Genomic DNA, 18,430 nt, shown 5'->3' on the forward strand with positions numbered 1-18,430 from the left:
GTTACAAAAAAGTGAACAAACAAGTATAAGGAAAATTAGGAATTTTAAGTTCAATTAGGAATCATAGAAAAAAGTTGGAAAATTTCAGAATGGTGCTACGTATATTCACAAGTCAAGTTGTGAGTTGCCAAGCACATGCAATTGAGAAAGGCTATGATGCCTTCCCTTGTAGATCCGGTCACATATGCTTCATCCATTTTATTCACAATAAACATGAATACTGTTGATTTGTGTTATGTATTTAGTAGATGATGACAGTCATTTTTAGATTATATGTCATATAATACTAACTAGAATATATGTTGGCAAATATTTTCTCGGCTAATTGCACCTTACTGAAATTGTGTTATATAGCACCTTACTGAAATTGTGTTATAGATATCATGGCTCCATGTAGTAACTGCACTGAGTGGAAGATAGTTCAGTCATAAATATTTCAAAAACTGCATAAAGATAATTGCTTAACTATAATATGTATCATTATGAACTTCACATTTTCTTTATAGAAAAACACATTCCAGTGTGTGCTGGCCACTGATGGATTTAGATCATATGCTATTTACTTGTATGCTGATAATATGATACAGTGGACTACTGGAGATAATGATGGAGGAGTTAATGGATTAGGAGGAACTCCGGCACAAGTTGGGATTAATGAGGGAGATGGGATACAGTTTAGTGTGATTGAAGGATCACGTACAGATAACATCATTAATATTGTAAATGGAAGTAATATTGATATTCCAGGAGTATATGTGATTCGTATCAGTGATGGAGTTATACCAATTTGTACGTAGGTATCATTATTACTTTCAATGTGTATCTGCACTGCAATTGCTGTTGAACCTTTTAAATTTATGCACCATTTGTATAATATGAAACATAATTATGGTGAAGTGGCCTATTAAGCTCAGATGTTGAAACTATTCTAAAGTAAAATTAATGTATGTTTAGTGTCCCCTCTATAATTCAGCCATTGATTATCTGTGAACATTCTGTTACCCGAACAGTAGAAATGATTGTCCTATTAGAGTAATTTTATTTATATTATTTTTTTGTTTAATGTGCATGTTCTATTAGAGTATTTGAAACAAATGGGCTTCATGCTATTCAAACTTTTCCATATCTGATTCATTTTATTCGACTATGTAGTGCCCAAAGAATAATTTGAGGAACCACTGTACAGTGGAACCTCAGTTATCTGGACCACACTTATCCGGATTCTCAGTTAGCCAAAGTACGGAAATGACTGCTCTATTAGAGTAGTGACTGTTCTATTAGGGTAGTTGATAATACCTTTTCAAAATGTTCTTTATGCTATTTTTAGTTTATTTATACATAGTTTCAGAGATATGGACTTTTCATATTTATGGACCACCCCTGATCCCAAGGGATTCGGATAACTGAGGTTCCACTGTATTTGCTTTTATTTCTCGCTATGCAACATTACCTTGAATGTTTAAACCATTACGAAAAGCTTTACACTGGAAAATCATTGTAAATTCATTCATACCAGTAACGTTACATATAACTAATAACCATGCAGCAATTTTCCATCATGCATGGCAGCAGAGGTGTGGTACTTGTTTTGTGCCTTTTCTGTATTCTTACAGTGTACAAATGCTCAATTAAGTTAAAATTGGATTCTTAATTATGCAATTTTTATTTATAACAGAAATGCTATCCATATTTTCCTATGTTACAGCTGTACATAATAGCGTACTAGTATTTCTTATTCCTGCTTGTTGCACATTCTTGCATGTGACATGTGATAATGTACATATTGTGTGCTAACTATCACTGGTAAGTCATTGTAAAGGAAGTGTGTGAGGCTTTGTTTTCTGTGTTTAAAATGTTGGATGTAGTGAACAATGTTAAAATTATCACATACATACCATATTTTCTAATGAAGTTGTGGGCTGCATTGGCTGTGTATGCGTAGAAAGCTGCACCAAACAACAAAGGAATTGGGAACGGTGTCTCAAAAGTTCCAGGAAACCTCTCTTGACATTTTAATTCTATGTTTTCAGCCAGGAATCCAGTAAGTTTGATAGCACAAAATTGATATAGTAACAGCATACAGTACAGCATAACAATTTATTAAACTCCATTCATCTCTCTGTAAGGGCTGTACAAGGAGAATATTAGCCCTCTTACCTTAGTAAGGGACAGCAGCATGAAAAATTAATATCCTCCAATCAACTATCTGATTTCTGTCAAGTGTTAGGCTAAGTGTAACTTGAATACACCATCATGGCAGCCAAGTTTGTCAATTTGAATGATAGAGCAATAACTTTTACATTACAAATAAACCGGGGCAAGAAGTTGGGAAAATTCAATGGTAGGGCGCCTTCAGTAGGCTACAACTTGGCTTGTGGTGATTTCTTCTGCATGAAACTTATACAAATCATAGAAGAGAAGTTAGGAAGGCGATGACAAATGTAGTTTGGACATCAGGTTGGCTTTACCCAGGTTACAAGGACAAAACAGCTATTTTTGGGCTCAATTTGAGAAAGCAACTGTCACCAAATAACATTTCAGTAAGAAAGAATGAATTATCAATAATGATGTTGCACATTGATTTGTCCATATAAAAATTTTGGAACTCTTCTATCATGTACTTATCAAAGTGTGAAAATCCTTGTTCCCACACACTTTTGGCCAATTACCAGCCATAACTCACCCATCACAGATCAATTAACATGCACAACTAAAATATCTATTATTCTACTCTCTTTCTTGTCCATGATAATGTGTTCACATTTAGAAAGACGGTTTCTGCAAATCTTAGATGAAGTAATCTCATGCTCCAATAGCATGCATACATTTCCTGCCCTGAAAAAGTGATTATGTAACTACTATGACATAAGGTGTTACCACTCCATAGAAATGTCTCAAAATCCTGTGATTTTTCACTTCAGAGTTTTGTAGGGTTGTTTGTATGGCCTTGATATTCACCCTCAACACCATTCAAGTAGTTTGTTATCAACTCAAAATATTGATGGTTTAATTTTATTGGTCCGTTTCTAGTGGCAGAACTTTCTCTGTGGCTTTTTGATCATAAAAAAGTGTTGAAGCACAAGACAAGCAGAGCAGCAACTGCGCCATAGGTCAGGACTAGGTAAAGTGCCTGCATATGGAGTTTGGTTAAAACTGAATATGGAGTATGGTTAAAACTGGAGCTTGTTTACCATCTAGCTGAGCCATATATATATATATATATACTCAAATTCAGCCAAAACGATGCAAGCAGATACCAGTCAGAGTGATGAATCAGTGAAACAGTCTACAAAGTCAAGAATACAACACTTACAAACACCTAGCATTATGGGTATCTTGCACTGTAAATGAATAGATCAATTATTATTATTATTATCAACAAGACTCACAATAGTGAGTCATGTGGCCAAAAAAACTACAAAGCGCACTCCCATAATAAAAGACGTGCAGCCACTACTGTGAGTTATTTACGTGCAGAGTCAGTTTCACAATATTAGTCCTGGATTATGCAACATCTCTCAATAGATTTGTATGGCGTTATGTGATAACAAACTCTTTAGGAGTCGTCATAGTCTTGCGACCTCACTTAAATATAAAAATAGGTGTATTTACACATAAATTATTTCACTTTATTTCTCTACCTTATGATACACCGATTGTCACATTATACCAGTCAACATACCCGTGTTTGTGCAGTCCATCTTGCACTAACACAATCTAATTCTGGTTTACCCATATGCATATTTTCTTTGATCAAACCTCTTAATCCCTACAATAACTTTTGAAGACACGATGTGGACACAAGCCCCAATATCTGATAAACAAGTTGTAAAAGCGTGCACAACTGTAAGTTCCCTAGAGATGGCATTTTAAGTAGAAATTTTTTAGATTCCATTTAGTGCCTTGCCCCATGTGAGCATTTATATTCGCCAGATGTCTTATAAACAAGGTGTGAAGAACATTTATATTTGCCAGGTGTCTTATTAACAAGGTGTGAAGAGTGTTCCAGGAATAATTTCCAGATGTCTTATAAACAAGGCATTAAGAACAAAGTCACTATGGGGAAGGTGTCACTTTTAAGCATAATCTTCAATTTCTCTATTTAATTTTTAATAGATTAACCACAAAGGTAAGGTAAATACAAAAGGTAACAAGCCTATAGGGTTACCGCCTCTATGTAGTGTGCACCATGGAGCTTGTGTTGTGGCTTTCATTAACCATTATGCACATACTATACCATGGCACAACAAAATTTTGTAATGGAATGTGGTTTGCCAGTGACTGTGTATGAGCTTCTGTTGTGGCTGTCAAGTTGGGGATCGTTAAAATCCGGAACGGACCGGACCGAACCAAAATTACCATGAAAAAGTGCAATCTACGCACCACAGTGTAAGGTCCCTGCGCCTTATATCAAGTCAAGCAAAAAGAACACGCTTGTGGTTTAGGGCTTGTGTGTTGCATAAAGCTTGCCCGAGCACACCTTGCCTGCATACGTGGATACAAGGCGAATATAAGGTATTCTCTTTACCGTTGCAAAGGACCAGGGGTGTTGCATAGGTACGCGCTATAGGGAGATCTGCAACCACCTTTACTGACCGAAGTTTAATTCACTTTGACCCAGCTTTGAACCCGGATTAAAAGACCTTTTTTATATTTGACCGGTGACCTAGTGACAATATTTCAGTACTTTTCGATTGTGGGTCAGACATTTCAGTGAACGTTTGGCTTGGCATGGATTTGAGATAGCCTTGACCATTGACTTAGACCGTGGTTACAGACACCTACAGTAAGTGCCAGTATGTCATATTAGTACAGCCAAGAGTTAACATTAACTCTTGGTACAACCTATTGTAAACCCACCATCATGATTTGTAGACATCCAATCTAATTTCATTATACTTACACAGGAATTCAACATTGATGATCTATTACCAGGAACTTGGTTTTGTGACAGTTGATGAATAGCCACACATAGCATTTCAACAAGCATCTGATCAATAACTATACATTTGTTTCAACTTGTAATTTTAATATAGTTGTAATGCACACATGAAAAAGTCAAACACATCAACATCATGGTACATAACATACAACAAAAACAAGAGTCAGTAAAATTTACAGTAACACTAGATGATTAACAATAATATATGTGTTCACAAAGCCAGTCCAAATTCTGTAGCAATCAACTCCTTGTAACCTGAAAGTAAATCATTATGCAACTCTGAAGGTACTTGCAATGTGCTTGGCATAAATAATGGCTCAGCTTTCACAACACATGACAACTTCAAATGTGACTGGGCCTGCGAAAATAGGGCATGTGGGCACATGATTTTTGCCTACTTTTTCAAACTTTCATCACTCATAACGTTTTGTACCATACTGCTATCACAATGCAATTTTCAGCTCTTAGTAAGCATTTAATTGGCTTAAGGATGCAGGTTACAGAATGCAAATATTCTGTTCCAGTACTGAGATATGACCTGTAAAGTGATGGGATGTAGTTTGTGCCCACATGCCCTGTTTTCGCAGGCCCAGTCACAAATGATAATGATTAAGTGTCTCTTTTTGAGGGTAGCGCCACATACCACTGGCTTTATCAAAATATTGTCGCCTTTCTAAATGAGTAATCACAATATTATTAGGAGTGGAAGGTACTGATCCATCTGATAATCTGAGGCTGCCTCTGCAATCTTGACAGACACGAATATTACCAGCAATGAAACGGACAAAGAAAGGATTAGAGTTTTTCTCTAGATGTTGCACAGGGCTATGTGCTTGTTGCTGAATTCCACTTAGTGGTGGAGGTACAGAAGATGTGCCAAATGGAGTATTCCACGTTTGATACCCCATTGGAGAATAGAGTGAAACAGGACTGAATGAAAAGTTATTTGACATCTGTGGAGAAGCACAGTATTGTTGATGACTGCATTGGTTTTGGTAAACTGGCATACACGTCCATGGGTTAAATGGTGGGAATGGTGACCTAGACGTGCCATCATAGGGAGAAGTAGCATTCCAGTTAGATGACTTGCTTACAGTGCAAGCAGTTGACTGGATGGAAGACACTGGCACAATTGATGTTTCTTGTTCCGTAGAATTAGCTCTTTGATCCACTAGAGTAAAACACATGGTCCCACCTTGTTTCTTCTTTCTAGGGGGCTTTTCTCCTTTTCGACCAGTCCCTTTAGGAATATCCACTTTTGACAGTTTGTTAAGGTTAGGCTTTGATTTTGTCTTGTTGTACCACAGAACAAATTCCCCCAAGCAATGTGCAAATTCTGCAGCAGTAATACGATGTGCACAGATTTTTGATGACTGCCACATGGGACAAGTTGACTCACAAGAAAACTGCCCAGATTTATTGGACTGGATTATGTGGGGACGATCTGTTGATTTACTGGCTACAACATAACATTTGGCACCAGTTGACTTCGAGCAGGGGCCTTCCACAACTTGGCCAGGAGTGTTGATAAGTTATTTAGCTTTTCTCCAAATCCCTTCTAGAACTTCTTTGGGAACAGACTGAATTTTTGCATCATCCACAGACATTGGCAATGAAACATTACCTGGCAAGTCACTTAAGGGCACACTATCACCAAAATTGCTACCATCACCAAAATTGCTACTATACACCTTGACTGAAGTTGAAGAAACTTTTGACATAATATGATGCTCTCGCTGTTGGGGAGTCATTTTGAACCATTGTGATTGGGGTGTGACTAGATGCTGGTATTGAGATTTAAACTTGAACTCACCAATATCAATGACTGCTAGCTCTATCAAGTTATAGCTTTCCTTAATTAGCTCCTTCATAGACCCATTAAATTGCTGCCATTGGGATTTCTTGAACTGCACTTTTGAATGCAGCATGTTATTCAGGCTTTCACTTGTATTGGTGTAAAAGGGGAAGGGGGACTACCGAGACCTGCAGCTTCTCTCAATGAAAGCAGCATACTATTTTTAATATCACCAGACTTTTCTTTTACAAACCAATTGAAAAAAAACAGGGGTGTGCTGTGAGCCAACTGACACCTCTCACTGGTCCCAAGTTTCACGTAGCATTTCAATCCTCTTTTCAAACTCTTCTTCATTTGGCATGTCTACTAAACCGGCTACATAAACTCCTGCTGTCGTTTCCCCAAATATATCCTTCATGTATTGATTAATCACTTCAGAAGGTAACCCAAGACTGGTCAGTTTTGAAACAAGGTTGGCCCAAAAATGATGAAAACAATGTAGGTGAGTAGCTTCTGGGAGCTGCATCTCAAAAGCTTGGTATAATTGGGTTTCTCCATCAGACCCAAACACCTTAATGTTTCTGAGTGAAGGACAGAGGCTTATCAAAGTAGAAGCAAAAAAGTAGTAACTACTAAACTTCTTTTGTTGGTGCACAAAAAGTGGACCTAAAATTATTGGTGAGTGCCCTTCTTTTCTATGCTCAAGGAGTAAATAACGAAAAACAACAGGGGTTACGTTGAAGTCTCCGAAGTTAAATGTGGGATCAATTCCCATGACAGTATGTTGCTGGGGATCTGTCAAAAAACGAATCATATCATTCAACTGCCAGTTGGTGGCAAGCACTGCCATAGGCTCTGGTGCAGCAACAACACTTCGCATAAATGCATTGTCAGAGTTTGGATCGGTATATTTATACTGAAGCATCACACTTAACAGTGAATCACTTTGAGAAACCTTTTCCTTGTTCTTTGCCTGGTGATATCGTACTTGACTGCGGCCTTTTGGAATATTTCCAAGATTGCGTGCTTCATGTACACCACCACAATCTTTCAAACAGTTAGCTAATGCTTGTTTGGGAGTTGCCTTTCTCTCAACTTGTTGTGCACGCTTTTCATAGTGCGGGAATAAGGTTTGTCAGATTTGCTATTACCGTGTGCTCTTGGATGTACAGTGTGAGGTGCTTTATCAAAATAATATTGGATAAGACACAATGGGTGTCTGACTTTCTCTGCATCTGAAATATAGATGGTGAATAATATGCAAAATAATTAAATTTTCTAACACAGTACACTTGGGCAAATACAGTACAATTACGTGGATGGGGAGCAGTAAAACCTGGAAGAATCTGGAAAACAGAACAGTAGAACAACAGAGCAAGTGAAAACTAGGTTCTGAACATTTTATGTTTATGGTGCTAAGGCCACTTATTGTTAATTTTATTTTTCAGATCAACCACCCACATTGCAATATCCCATCACCTAAATTTGGTCATTATTAAGACATCATGCAAGTTTTCACCATCATCTCAATCCTTAATTATTGCACTCAAGCAATAAACTAACTTGTTTACATAGCTGGGCATAGAGGAAGAGTCCAATTTACAAAATTAACAATAAATGGCTGAATACTGTTCATCATGTAGGAACTCCTAAATAACTGGCATTAAGCCGCATGGTAGATAGTTGCATGATTACTAAGCCACAATAACACGAAAACTGCAGAATACAAAGATTTTACCCATCCATAGAATTTAATGTCAGAAAAAATTCTTGCCTTATGGTAGCACATAACTACAACTCACCAAAAATATGATAGAATATTCTTTTGAAATCATCATGGGGATTACGGACGTAATATGTGCAGATTAAGCAATGGATGGTACTGTTTTTATCTGGTGGAACGGGTTTGACTACAGATTTCACATTCATAATCTTTTTATTATGAGATGTTACTGCAACATAGATTGATTTACGGCCATTGTGAACCCAATGGCCGCAGTCGTCACTTTTGATGTCATCAGGGTCATCCAAAGAAGCCAAGTTTACTAAAAACAGTAGTTTTTCTCCACGAGAATAGGTTGGTGATGGCACACTAGATGTTTGTCTCCATCCAACAAAATTCTTACAGCTTTGCTATAAGTCAAACGGCTATTGCGAACATCATATATAGGGAGACTTTTGTCATTGTGCAAGTACTTCTCATCATCTTTGTTCCTAGAGAAAATAGGTAAATTGACGATCCAAGTATAATTGCACCTACATTATAACATCACTCTCACTATCACTAGATTCCTGCTGCACAACAAGATATCACAAGTAAACACATGCAAACAAAATTATTACCTTTTCATCATTTATGTTGCTAATGTCAATAACCTCATCGTCGTCTACATAGAACACCCCTTCATCAACATCCCTAGGACTGGCAAAAGTAATTTCTGTTTCATCACTGTGCAATATAAAAGGATATACCTTAACTAGAAATAGAACACTTACAGTATTGAAACACAAGAATTCTCCTCTTCTTTAATAAATCCTGCTGCACACTGTCCCAACTAAAATTTTTTTTAAAATGTATGAATGCAGAGATTCTAATAAATCCGTTCACAAACACATGGCACTACTATATTCCGCAAGGATTACCTTATCAGCATTACTTCTTTGTTTGACAATCTCCAGTATCGATCTTCTTTTAGCTTCTGCCAAGTAATTCTCGAAGTCAGAATCAGAATACGACGAATTGGATTCAACAATTGTTGACATTATGTGATTTCCCCTAGTACAGCTTGGTAAGCATTAGTACGAAGGAGGCGGCAAGGCTAAACGACGTCTTAACCTTCTTCCACAGGTACAATATTCACACCAAATCACACGTGGCACATACATCACATGTGGCACACAGACCGCAAGCGTGCAAAAAGAGCTTGACTTGATATAAGGCACAGGGACCTTACGCTGTGGCGCGCCGATTGCGCCTTTTCATGGTAATTTTAGTCTGGTCCGGTCCATTCCGGGTTTTAATGATCCCCTGTCAAGTTTAGTAATGGACTGCTGGAATGTGGTTTGTGGTTTTCTAGTGATGGTGTATATGAGTTGGGGTTGTTCCACACAACTTGCACAATATTCAAATTTCATAGATAAGATGGCCACAAAATCCATGAAAATTTCTTGCTTTATGGTAAAAATACAACAATTATATTACATGTAATCAACATCAAGACATTACTAAAAATAGTTTTAACACCAGTGATGATTTCTTGGATATCTGCATGATCAAGCGAGACCAGTAAAAGAACAAGCAGGCACTGATCTTTACCTTAAATTAAACACACATGTAATTTACCTGGAATATCGGTAGCAACACCAAAGACATGTACACTTGCTTGGATATCTGACGACACAATCGACCTACAAAAATCAACAAGTAGACATTAAATGCAATATGCTTAAAATCTGGATACTGGAAAATATCTTTATAATCACAACATGTAAACTGACAAGGGTATTAGTTTGGTTCCATCATAACAGTATCCCTGATCCAGAAATAATAAACAACTATTTTCCTTAGTACATACATAGACCGACTTGGAAATTCACTACACCCTTGATGTTACTACAGTCCATGTACAGTACGTTGACAATTGAGAACTATAAAAAGAATACACATGATAACACAATTCCTCTGTATGTAAACTGATCTGAAATTCATGACTTCCTACCTGGTCTCAAGTTATGTATATATACCATGATCACATCCAACTGCTACTGCATATACTATGACCACATTACCTGTAAAAACCAACAGGCGGCAGTAAATTCAACACACCCAAAATCTATGTTACTTTTTACACAAATAACACATCAGTCGAGGATTACAAGTTGGCCCAGCAGCGACCTTACTACACAGTGTCCTGCTCAGGCATGTTTCACTGTACATAATATTTTGTTTAGACCAGTATGCAATGTGAATAAGTATTGTTTTGTACAAGCATCATGTAGATTAGCTTACTTCTTCCACCAACAGTTCCAGGACTTCTAAATTAGCACTATAGAGTGACAAAGCTGAAAGTTATTTGGTCTGTACGAGTGCACCTTGTCGACAATCCATCCATGAGATAATTCCAAGACAGATAGTATTTGCTGCTACTCAAGTTGTTGCTATTAGAAGTTTTCAGCTTGGTCTCAGTGACTTTGCACTAGTCAGTGCAGACGTCTGACAGTTTAAAAACCAGTCGCATACAAGCGGTTAATCAGTGTAAGATGATGTGGTACTCTACTTATTAGCCTCATCAGTCTCTTCACTCCTCCTTTTGTTACTGAACCTCCACTCCTCTTTTCGTTGCAGAACCTCCATGAGGAGCTGTGTACATTAGTATTCTCGACTCTTTAACATTCATTCGACTTCTTCAAGCGGTATACATATTTTAGTTTCAAATTAAAGTATGGCACTTCACCACTCCATTGAAATCCAGATACAAATGCTTACCCTCTCAAGACATGGACTTCCATCTATAATATTAACCATATTGACATGTGTAATCACTTGCGGTATTAGACTGATTTTCCAAGAGATTCCCCTAGATATGTCATGTGATCATTGTCAGTCAGGTGGAACTTGTTCTTAATCATGGCTCTACAATGCGGTACGTATTTTAGTATAAGCTGTCAAGAATTGTTAATGCACTGCTGATTTTTTTTTTGTGTGTGTGTTTGTGCACTGCAGAACAAATGTTTATTCGTACTTCCCTCTCAAGACATGGACTGCCATCAATAATAATATAAATCGCATATCATGTGTGTTCACTTTTCACTTGAGGTGTTACTGTACAGGGACTTTCCAAGAGATTTTCCCTAAATAGGTCATGTGATAATTGTCAGTCAGGTGGAACTTATTTATTTCCATTAATGCACTTGTGTTGTGGCTTTCATTAATCATATCATGGTGCAACAAAATTTGTAACGGATTGCTTGAATGTGGTTCGTGGTTTGTCAATAACTATGTATATGAGTTGGGGTTGTTCCACACAGCTTGAACAATATTCAAATGTCATGGATGTCTGCATGATGACACAAGATTTGTAAAAGAACAAGCAGGCACTGAACTTGACCTAAAATTAAATACAAATTCAACTAACCTGGAACATTGGTTGCTACACCAAAGACACTTACTTGGATATCTGATGACACAATCTAGCAGGCACTGAATTAAAAAGAGAATGCACAAAAAAATCAATATTCCAGGTTGGTAGATTCTCATGGCTTAACTATGGAGTGACGTGTGTAATAAATGGACTCTAAACAGAATGTGCAACACAATTTTCTTTTCTGAAGAATTTTTAACGTGTAGTAGTAAGGGCACTACCAGCACACCTACAAGAGCATTTCAAGAGATACGATATTAACTTGGTTACATCAAGTACAACTAATATGTGGTGTATGTGTGTGAACATGCATGTATAGTGTTTGCACCTTTTGTGTGTCTTGTGCCTGTATATCTTGTAAGCATGTGTATGTATTGAAATAAAAATAATAGTATGATGTATGTGATCTCTTTTTTTAACCTTCAGCAAAGCATCTTGCTCTACGAATGGCAAACCAAGTTGATAAATTGTCCTCAGGACACTACGGCCACTATGGCAGTGGCCGTAAATTGGAACCAAATTTGCTAGAGACGTGCCGCCCAGTTAGGGGAGTCTACATACTAAATTTGAAGAAAATCTCTCGGGCCATTTCCGAGATATGAGCGAACAAATTTTCGTTTTAATTTCTTCGTTTTTTTCTTCATCTTCTTCATTTCGCACACTTCACAAAATTCGCCATAAAACACGAATTCATGCTCGGATTGAGCTGAAATTTGGCACACTTAAAGGGCTCATTAAGGCAGATCTCCGTACCAACGTTGGTAGGAATCCGATGAACATTCAGGGAGTTATGACCAATTATTTGCTTAAAATAAGGTCGAAGGTCTGTCACGAAATTCTGGTATCAAGACACACGGTAGTGTGTCTTGATACCAGAATTTCATGGGTATGTCAGTGTGCACAAGTACAGTATGTGGAGTATTGCTGATGGCGGCAGCCAGACTGTAGTTACAGATGGAGAGAACAAACACAAATACGAAAAATGTGCCCTTAGGCTGATGATTGTTGTGTGCATGGTTGTGCTTGTTATTAGTATATCTAACCAAAAAAATATCCAAGCTGTAAAATATGGTGCGGCTTCCAAAAAAGCCAGGGTGAAAAAAGATGTGAAATCCAAGGTGGTGGCCAAGAAATGGTTGTGATGGTAGGTTAATGGTAAAATTTAAATAACAAATGTTCAGGTGAATTTGGTGCTGAATCCTAGTGGAGGAGGCAATGCAAAATAACACGAATTGTGTCAAATGTCGTTATTACATTTTTTTGCCATTAACCTACCATCACAACCATTTCTTAGCTGCCACCTTGGATTTTGCATCTTTTTCACCATGGCCTTATTGGAGGCTGCACCCTTTTTTACAGCTTGACATTTTTTTGATTAGGTAGTCATACATAAGTATAATGCAAAAAGTTTACAAACAACTACAAGGCAAATAATAGGAATCTCAAATTAAATTACTGTAGTTACAGTATCATACAGTGTGATAGTACTGTATAGTAGAATATCAAAGGTGTGAGTGCGATCCATGATGTAATATAACCCAAAAACCTGCTGTGACTTTCCTCACAATGACATGACAGTATTGGTTCTGTAAAACCAAGCCCAAAAGCATCTTCAGATCAACCAGAAACATTTCCGTCAAGTTGCTACAGAATTTTTTTTAATTATTCACTTGAATTTTTTCTCCCTGCTTTTTTTCCTGCCTACCTGCCTGCCTACCTGCCTGACACCTTCAGTCAAGTGTAGCGGAAAATTGGCTACAGCCACAGAGCTAATTTTTTCACAGAAACATTTCTAGTTTGCTTAAGAAAATACCTTTGGTATATTGATAAACATACAATGCTTGCGCTATTGTCTTACCTTTTATCCTTCTTTACTATGGCCATCAGTCAAAGTTCTACCACTGAGTGTTAATAGACTACAGTACGGCTTCAATCTACCAGTGTATACTGCATCAAACTATTCGAATACACATGTCGCCAGTTGCACCAAATTATTTAAACACACGCGTACGTGACTCACTGTTGATATCGATCAGAGAGTGCAACTCACGACAAACTATATAGTAATGCATAAGTCAACAAATGTAGTAACAATGAGTCGGGTCATCCAGGTCCCGCTTTAAGATTATTCGGGTCTGACCCCACTTGATAAATTAAATGAGGACATGTTACGATGCATCATAGCATAGCCTTGCTTCTTTCATGAGCCATGTCCACTTACTTAAATTACTATCTTTAGGCATATGGTAACCATGCCCATTCATCAGTCTGTAGATATGCACGAATCCATGTCCATTATTTTCTGCAGGCTTATGTAGAGCTACGCCTGTAATGTAATTAGATACGCACGTGATCTTCGTAAAACATGGCACGTGATTGAACATGTTATCATTCTAGAATAATCCAACACGTTGTTACATGGTGTCAGAAGTTCTTCTAAGAAGATGGACCAGCTTTCACCGCCAGAAGTGTCGAATCTAGACAGCGATATCGCTGAAAACTGGGGGTGATGGAAACAACGTTTTGAAATATTTTCTCTAGCCAGTGGCCTGTCTAGAAAAGACGCAAAAGTTCAAGCCGCTACATTTCTTCATGTGGTTGGACCAGAAGCACTGGAAATTTATAACACTTTTACATGGGACAGCGCCGATGACAACAACAAAGTAGATAAAATCGTTGAAAAGTTTGATCAGTATTGCAATCCTCGCAAGAATATCACGTGAGAACGCCACAAATTCAACACACGGAACCAGCAACCTGGAGAATCTATCGATCAATATGTTACTGACTTGAAAACAAAAGCCCAGTTGTGTGAATTCGCTCAGTTGAAGGACAGCCTTATTCGTGACTGAATTGTGTGCGGCATTATTTGCAACAAGACTTGTACCCGCCTACTCAAAGAAAGTGAGTTAACACTACAGAACACCTTAAATATATGTAGAGCAAACGAAGCAACTTCATCCCAGTTAAAAACCCTCAGTGCCACTGCTGCTAGTAAAGAACCACATCAAGAAGTCCTTGCCATCCAGAAACGACGTCAAAGTCAAGGTGATAATCCCAAACCTCAATGTGACAAATGTGGAAATCAACACTACCGTCACCAACCTTGTCCGACACGAGGTGTTGAATGTTACAACTGTGGTCGAAAAATTCATTTTGCTAAAGTTTGTCGAAGTCGTACTGTTACAAAATACCACAAGAAAGTTCACAGTGTTACATAACATTACAGTTCTGACTCCTCTGATGATTTCTTCATTGGCATGGTACAATGTGGCACCAATAAAACGCCTGATTGGAAAGTAACAATCATTGTGAATCACCAGAAAACATGTTTCAAGATTGATACAGGTTCACAATGTAATGTCATCTCCAGGCAGAAGTACCACAAATTATGCTCAAAGCCATTACAAGAATCTCATGCCAGACTAGTTGCTTTTGGTGACCAGCGACTTAATGCTTGTGGTAAAGTTACAATCAATTGCCAACACAAAGAAAAAATCTATCCTGTGGTTTTTGAGGTGATTGACCAAGACGTTCCTAACATATTGGGCTTGGCTACTTGTGTAGAGCTAAAATTAGTACAACGGTTGGACGCTATCAACACTCAAACTGCTGATATCCTTGACTCATACAGTGATGTTTTTGAAGGGCTAGGGTGCATAACTGATGCTTCATACTGCATCAAAGTTGATGAAAATGCTCAGCCAATTGTACACCCACCCAGAAAAGTCCCTGTCACTCTTCGTCCTAAGGTACAGCAGGAACTAAAGCGTATGGAAGAACTGGATGTGATCGAGAAAGTAGAAGAACCCACTGATTGGGTAAATAGTATGGTAACTATTGTCAAGCCAAATGGAAAGCTCAGGATCTATATTGATACAAGAGATTTGAACAAGGCAGTTAAGCGCGATTACTATCCAATGAGTACAATTGACGAAATTGTTACAAGATTGCCTAATGCTAAGATTATTTCTGTTCTGGATGCCAGTTCCAGTTTCTGGCAAATCAAGTTAGACAGACCAAGTGCCAAACTCTGTACGTTCAACACCCCATTTGGGCGATATATGTTTAAACGCCTCCCATTTGGGCTCTCATTGTCCGAAGACATTTTCCAAAAAACTATCCCAGAGATGTTTCGTGATATAGAGGGAGATGAAGTTGTCGTTGACGACCTGCTGATTTGGGGTGAAGGTGATGAACAATATGACAGCCGTTTGATGCAAGTTTTAGAGAGAGCACGAAACAGAAACCTCAAGCTCAATAAAAGCAAGTGCCAAATCAAGAAAGATTCCATCACATACATTGGACATGTTCTGAGTAAAGACGGCCTAAACCCAGACCCCAAGAAGATAGAAGCGATCATGAACATGCCTTGTCCAGAGAATAGAGAAGACCTGCAGAGATTTTTAGGTATGCTAACATATTTGGGTAAATTTATACCTAATTTATCTCATATAGCTTCACCGCTATGGACTCTCTTAGAAAAGAACGTGGAATGGCACTGGCAAGCTGAACAGGCAAACAGTTTTACATCCTTGAAGGACTGATCACCAAAGCTCCTGTGCTAAAGTACTTCAACCCTAGTAAGCCTACAAAGTTGTCTGTTGATGCTGGTTCTAAAGGTTTGGGAGCAGTCCTCATGCAGGATAATCACCCCATTGCTTACGCTTCCAGAGCCCTCACTACATGCCAGCAACATTATGCCCAAATTGAAAAAGAATTGCTCGCTGTAGCATTTGGGTGTACCAGATTTCATGAATACATATTTGGCATGCCTACTATTGAAGTGGAGACTGACCACAAGCCTTTAGAAGCCATTTTCAAGAAGCCACTCCATTAAGCACCAGCTAGACTCCAAAAGATGATCATGTCCATACAAAAGTACTCAGTTGACCTTGTATACCGCCCTGGAAAACAGCTGGTTATTGCAGACACTCTATCAAGAGCTTATTTGACAAATCAGCCTGACTGCTGCACATCGTTTAAGTTTGAGGTAAATGTAATATCAACAATGCCAATATCAAAATCTAAACTAAATCAACTCCAGTCACTGACTCAATTCTGACTCTGATTTACAGCAGCTAACTGAGAAAGGTTGGCCAGATCACAAGTCAAAGGTGCCAAGTCAATGCCTGCCATACTGGTCATTCCGAGAAGACATATCATTCAGTGATGGAATTCTTTTCCAAGGTGAAAAAATCATAATCCCTAAGGCTATGCAATCTGAAATGTTGAAGTTGATTCATGGCTTCCACTTGGGCATTGCCAGAAGTTTAAGCCGAGCAAGAGAGATTTTGTACTGGCCAGGAATGTCATCTCAAATTCAAGATGTCGTTTTAGCTTGTGGAATCTGTAACACCTATCAAAGAAAAAACCAGAAAGAACCATTGATCCCACATTCAGTTCCAGATCGGCCATGGTCTAAACTTGGTGTTTACATATTTGAACTACAAGGAAAACAATACCTCGTGATAGTAGATTACTACTCAGGATTTGTTGAACTTGACCTCCTTACACACCTGACAGCCAATCAAGTGATCAACCACTGTAAGTCTCAGTTTTCCCGCCACGGAATACCAGACGTTTTGATATCCGACAATGGCCCCCAGTTTTCCAGCCATGAGTTTCAACAGTTTGTTAAACACTATCAGATCGACCACCACACATCTAGCGTATACCACCCACAATCCAATGGTATGGCTGAGAAAGCTGTACAAACAGTCAAAAGGCTAATAAAGAAAGCAACACATGATGGAAATGATCCTAGCATTGCTAGAGTACCGTAACACTCCACAGTCAGATTCCATTGGCTTTCCAGCCCAGCGTCTCATGGGCAGAAGAACAAAACTCTTTTACCCACTTCCAGTGCTTTGCTAAAACCAAAAACAATCAACCCAAAAGTCAGTGCAAGAAGAGCTTCAGAAACAGCGAAGCAAGCAAAAACTGTACTATGACAGAAATGCTAAACCAATGAAAACCCTCACTCAGGGAGACTCAGTGATGATGGCAACAAAAGATGGTAAATGGAGGCCAGCCAAAGTGACCAGTGTCAGCCAATCCGGTCCTTGTTCCTATGATATCGTGACACCACAAGGGCAACACTATCGTAGAAACAGAAAGCATCTGCAAAAGGTGACAGGTGGTACAGGTGATAACCAAAGTGTTAAGGACTTTCTAGATGGTGAATCATATGATGATAATTCAAATGAGCAGATCAGAGACAATAGTGATAATCGTGAATCTGCTCCACTTGTTACACCAGTTCCGACCATCAGACTTTCCCAACGAACTATTAGAGCACCAGTTCGGTATGCTGATGAATACTCATAACTGTGACTTGTACACATTAGACACACTGCACAGTGCACAGCTTCACTTAAATTTGATCAGAGCACTGTAACAGATTTAAATTATATCCCATTGCATACTTCTTTTTGTAATAATGGAGATGTAATGTAATTAGATACGCACGTGTTCTTTGTAAAATATGGCACGTGATTGAGAATGTGATCATTCTAGAACAATCCAACATGTTGTTACAACGCCCACTGA

General features: G+C 38.3%; 1 protein-coding gene across 1 annotated transcript in view; it reads left to right on the forward strand.

The window, feature by feature from the left end:
- LOC136247800 (uncharacterized) overlaps positions 1–18,430 on the forward strand; it is a 133,458-nt gene that overhangs the window by 37,565 nt on the left and 77,463 nt on the right. The window contains exon 3 of the mRNA XM_066039624.1: positions 507–789. Coding sequence (XP_065895696.1) covers positions 507–789 — 283 coding nt within the window. The remainder of the gene's footprint in view (positions 1–506; positions 790–18,430) is intronic.

Source organism: Dysidea avara, chromosome 2 (genome assembly GCF_963678975.1).
Source record: "Dysidea avara chromosome 2, odDysAvar1.4, whole genome shotgun sequence".
In the NCBI taxonomy this organism is placed as follows: Eukaryota; Metazoa; Porifera; class Demospongiae; order Dictyoceratida; family Dysideidae; genus Dysidea; species Dysidea avara.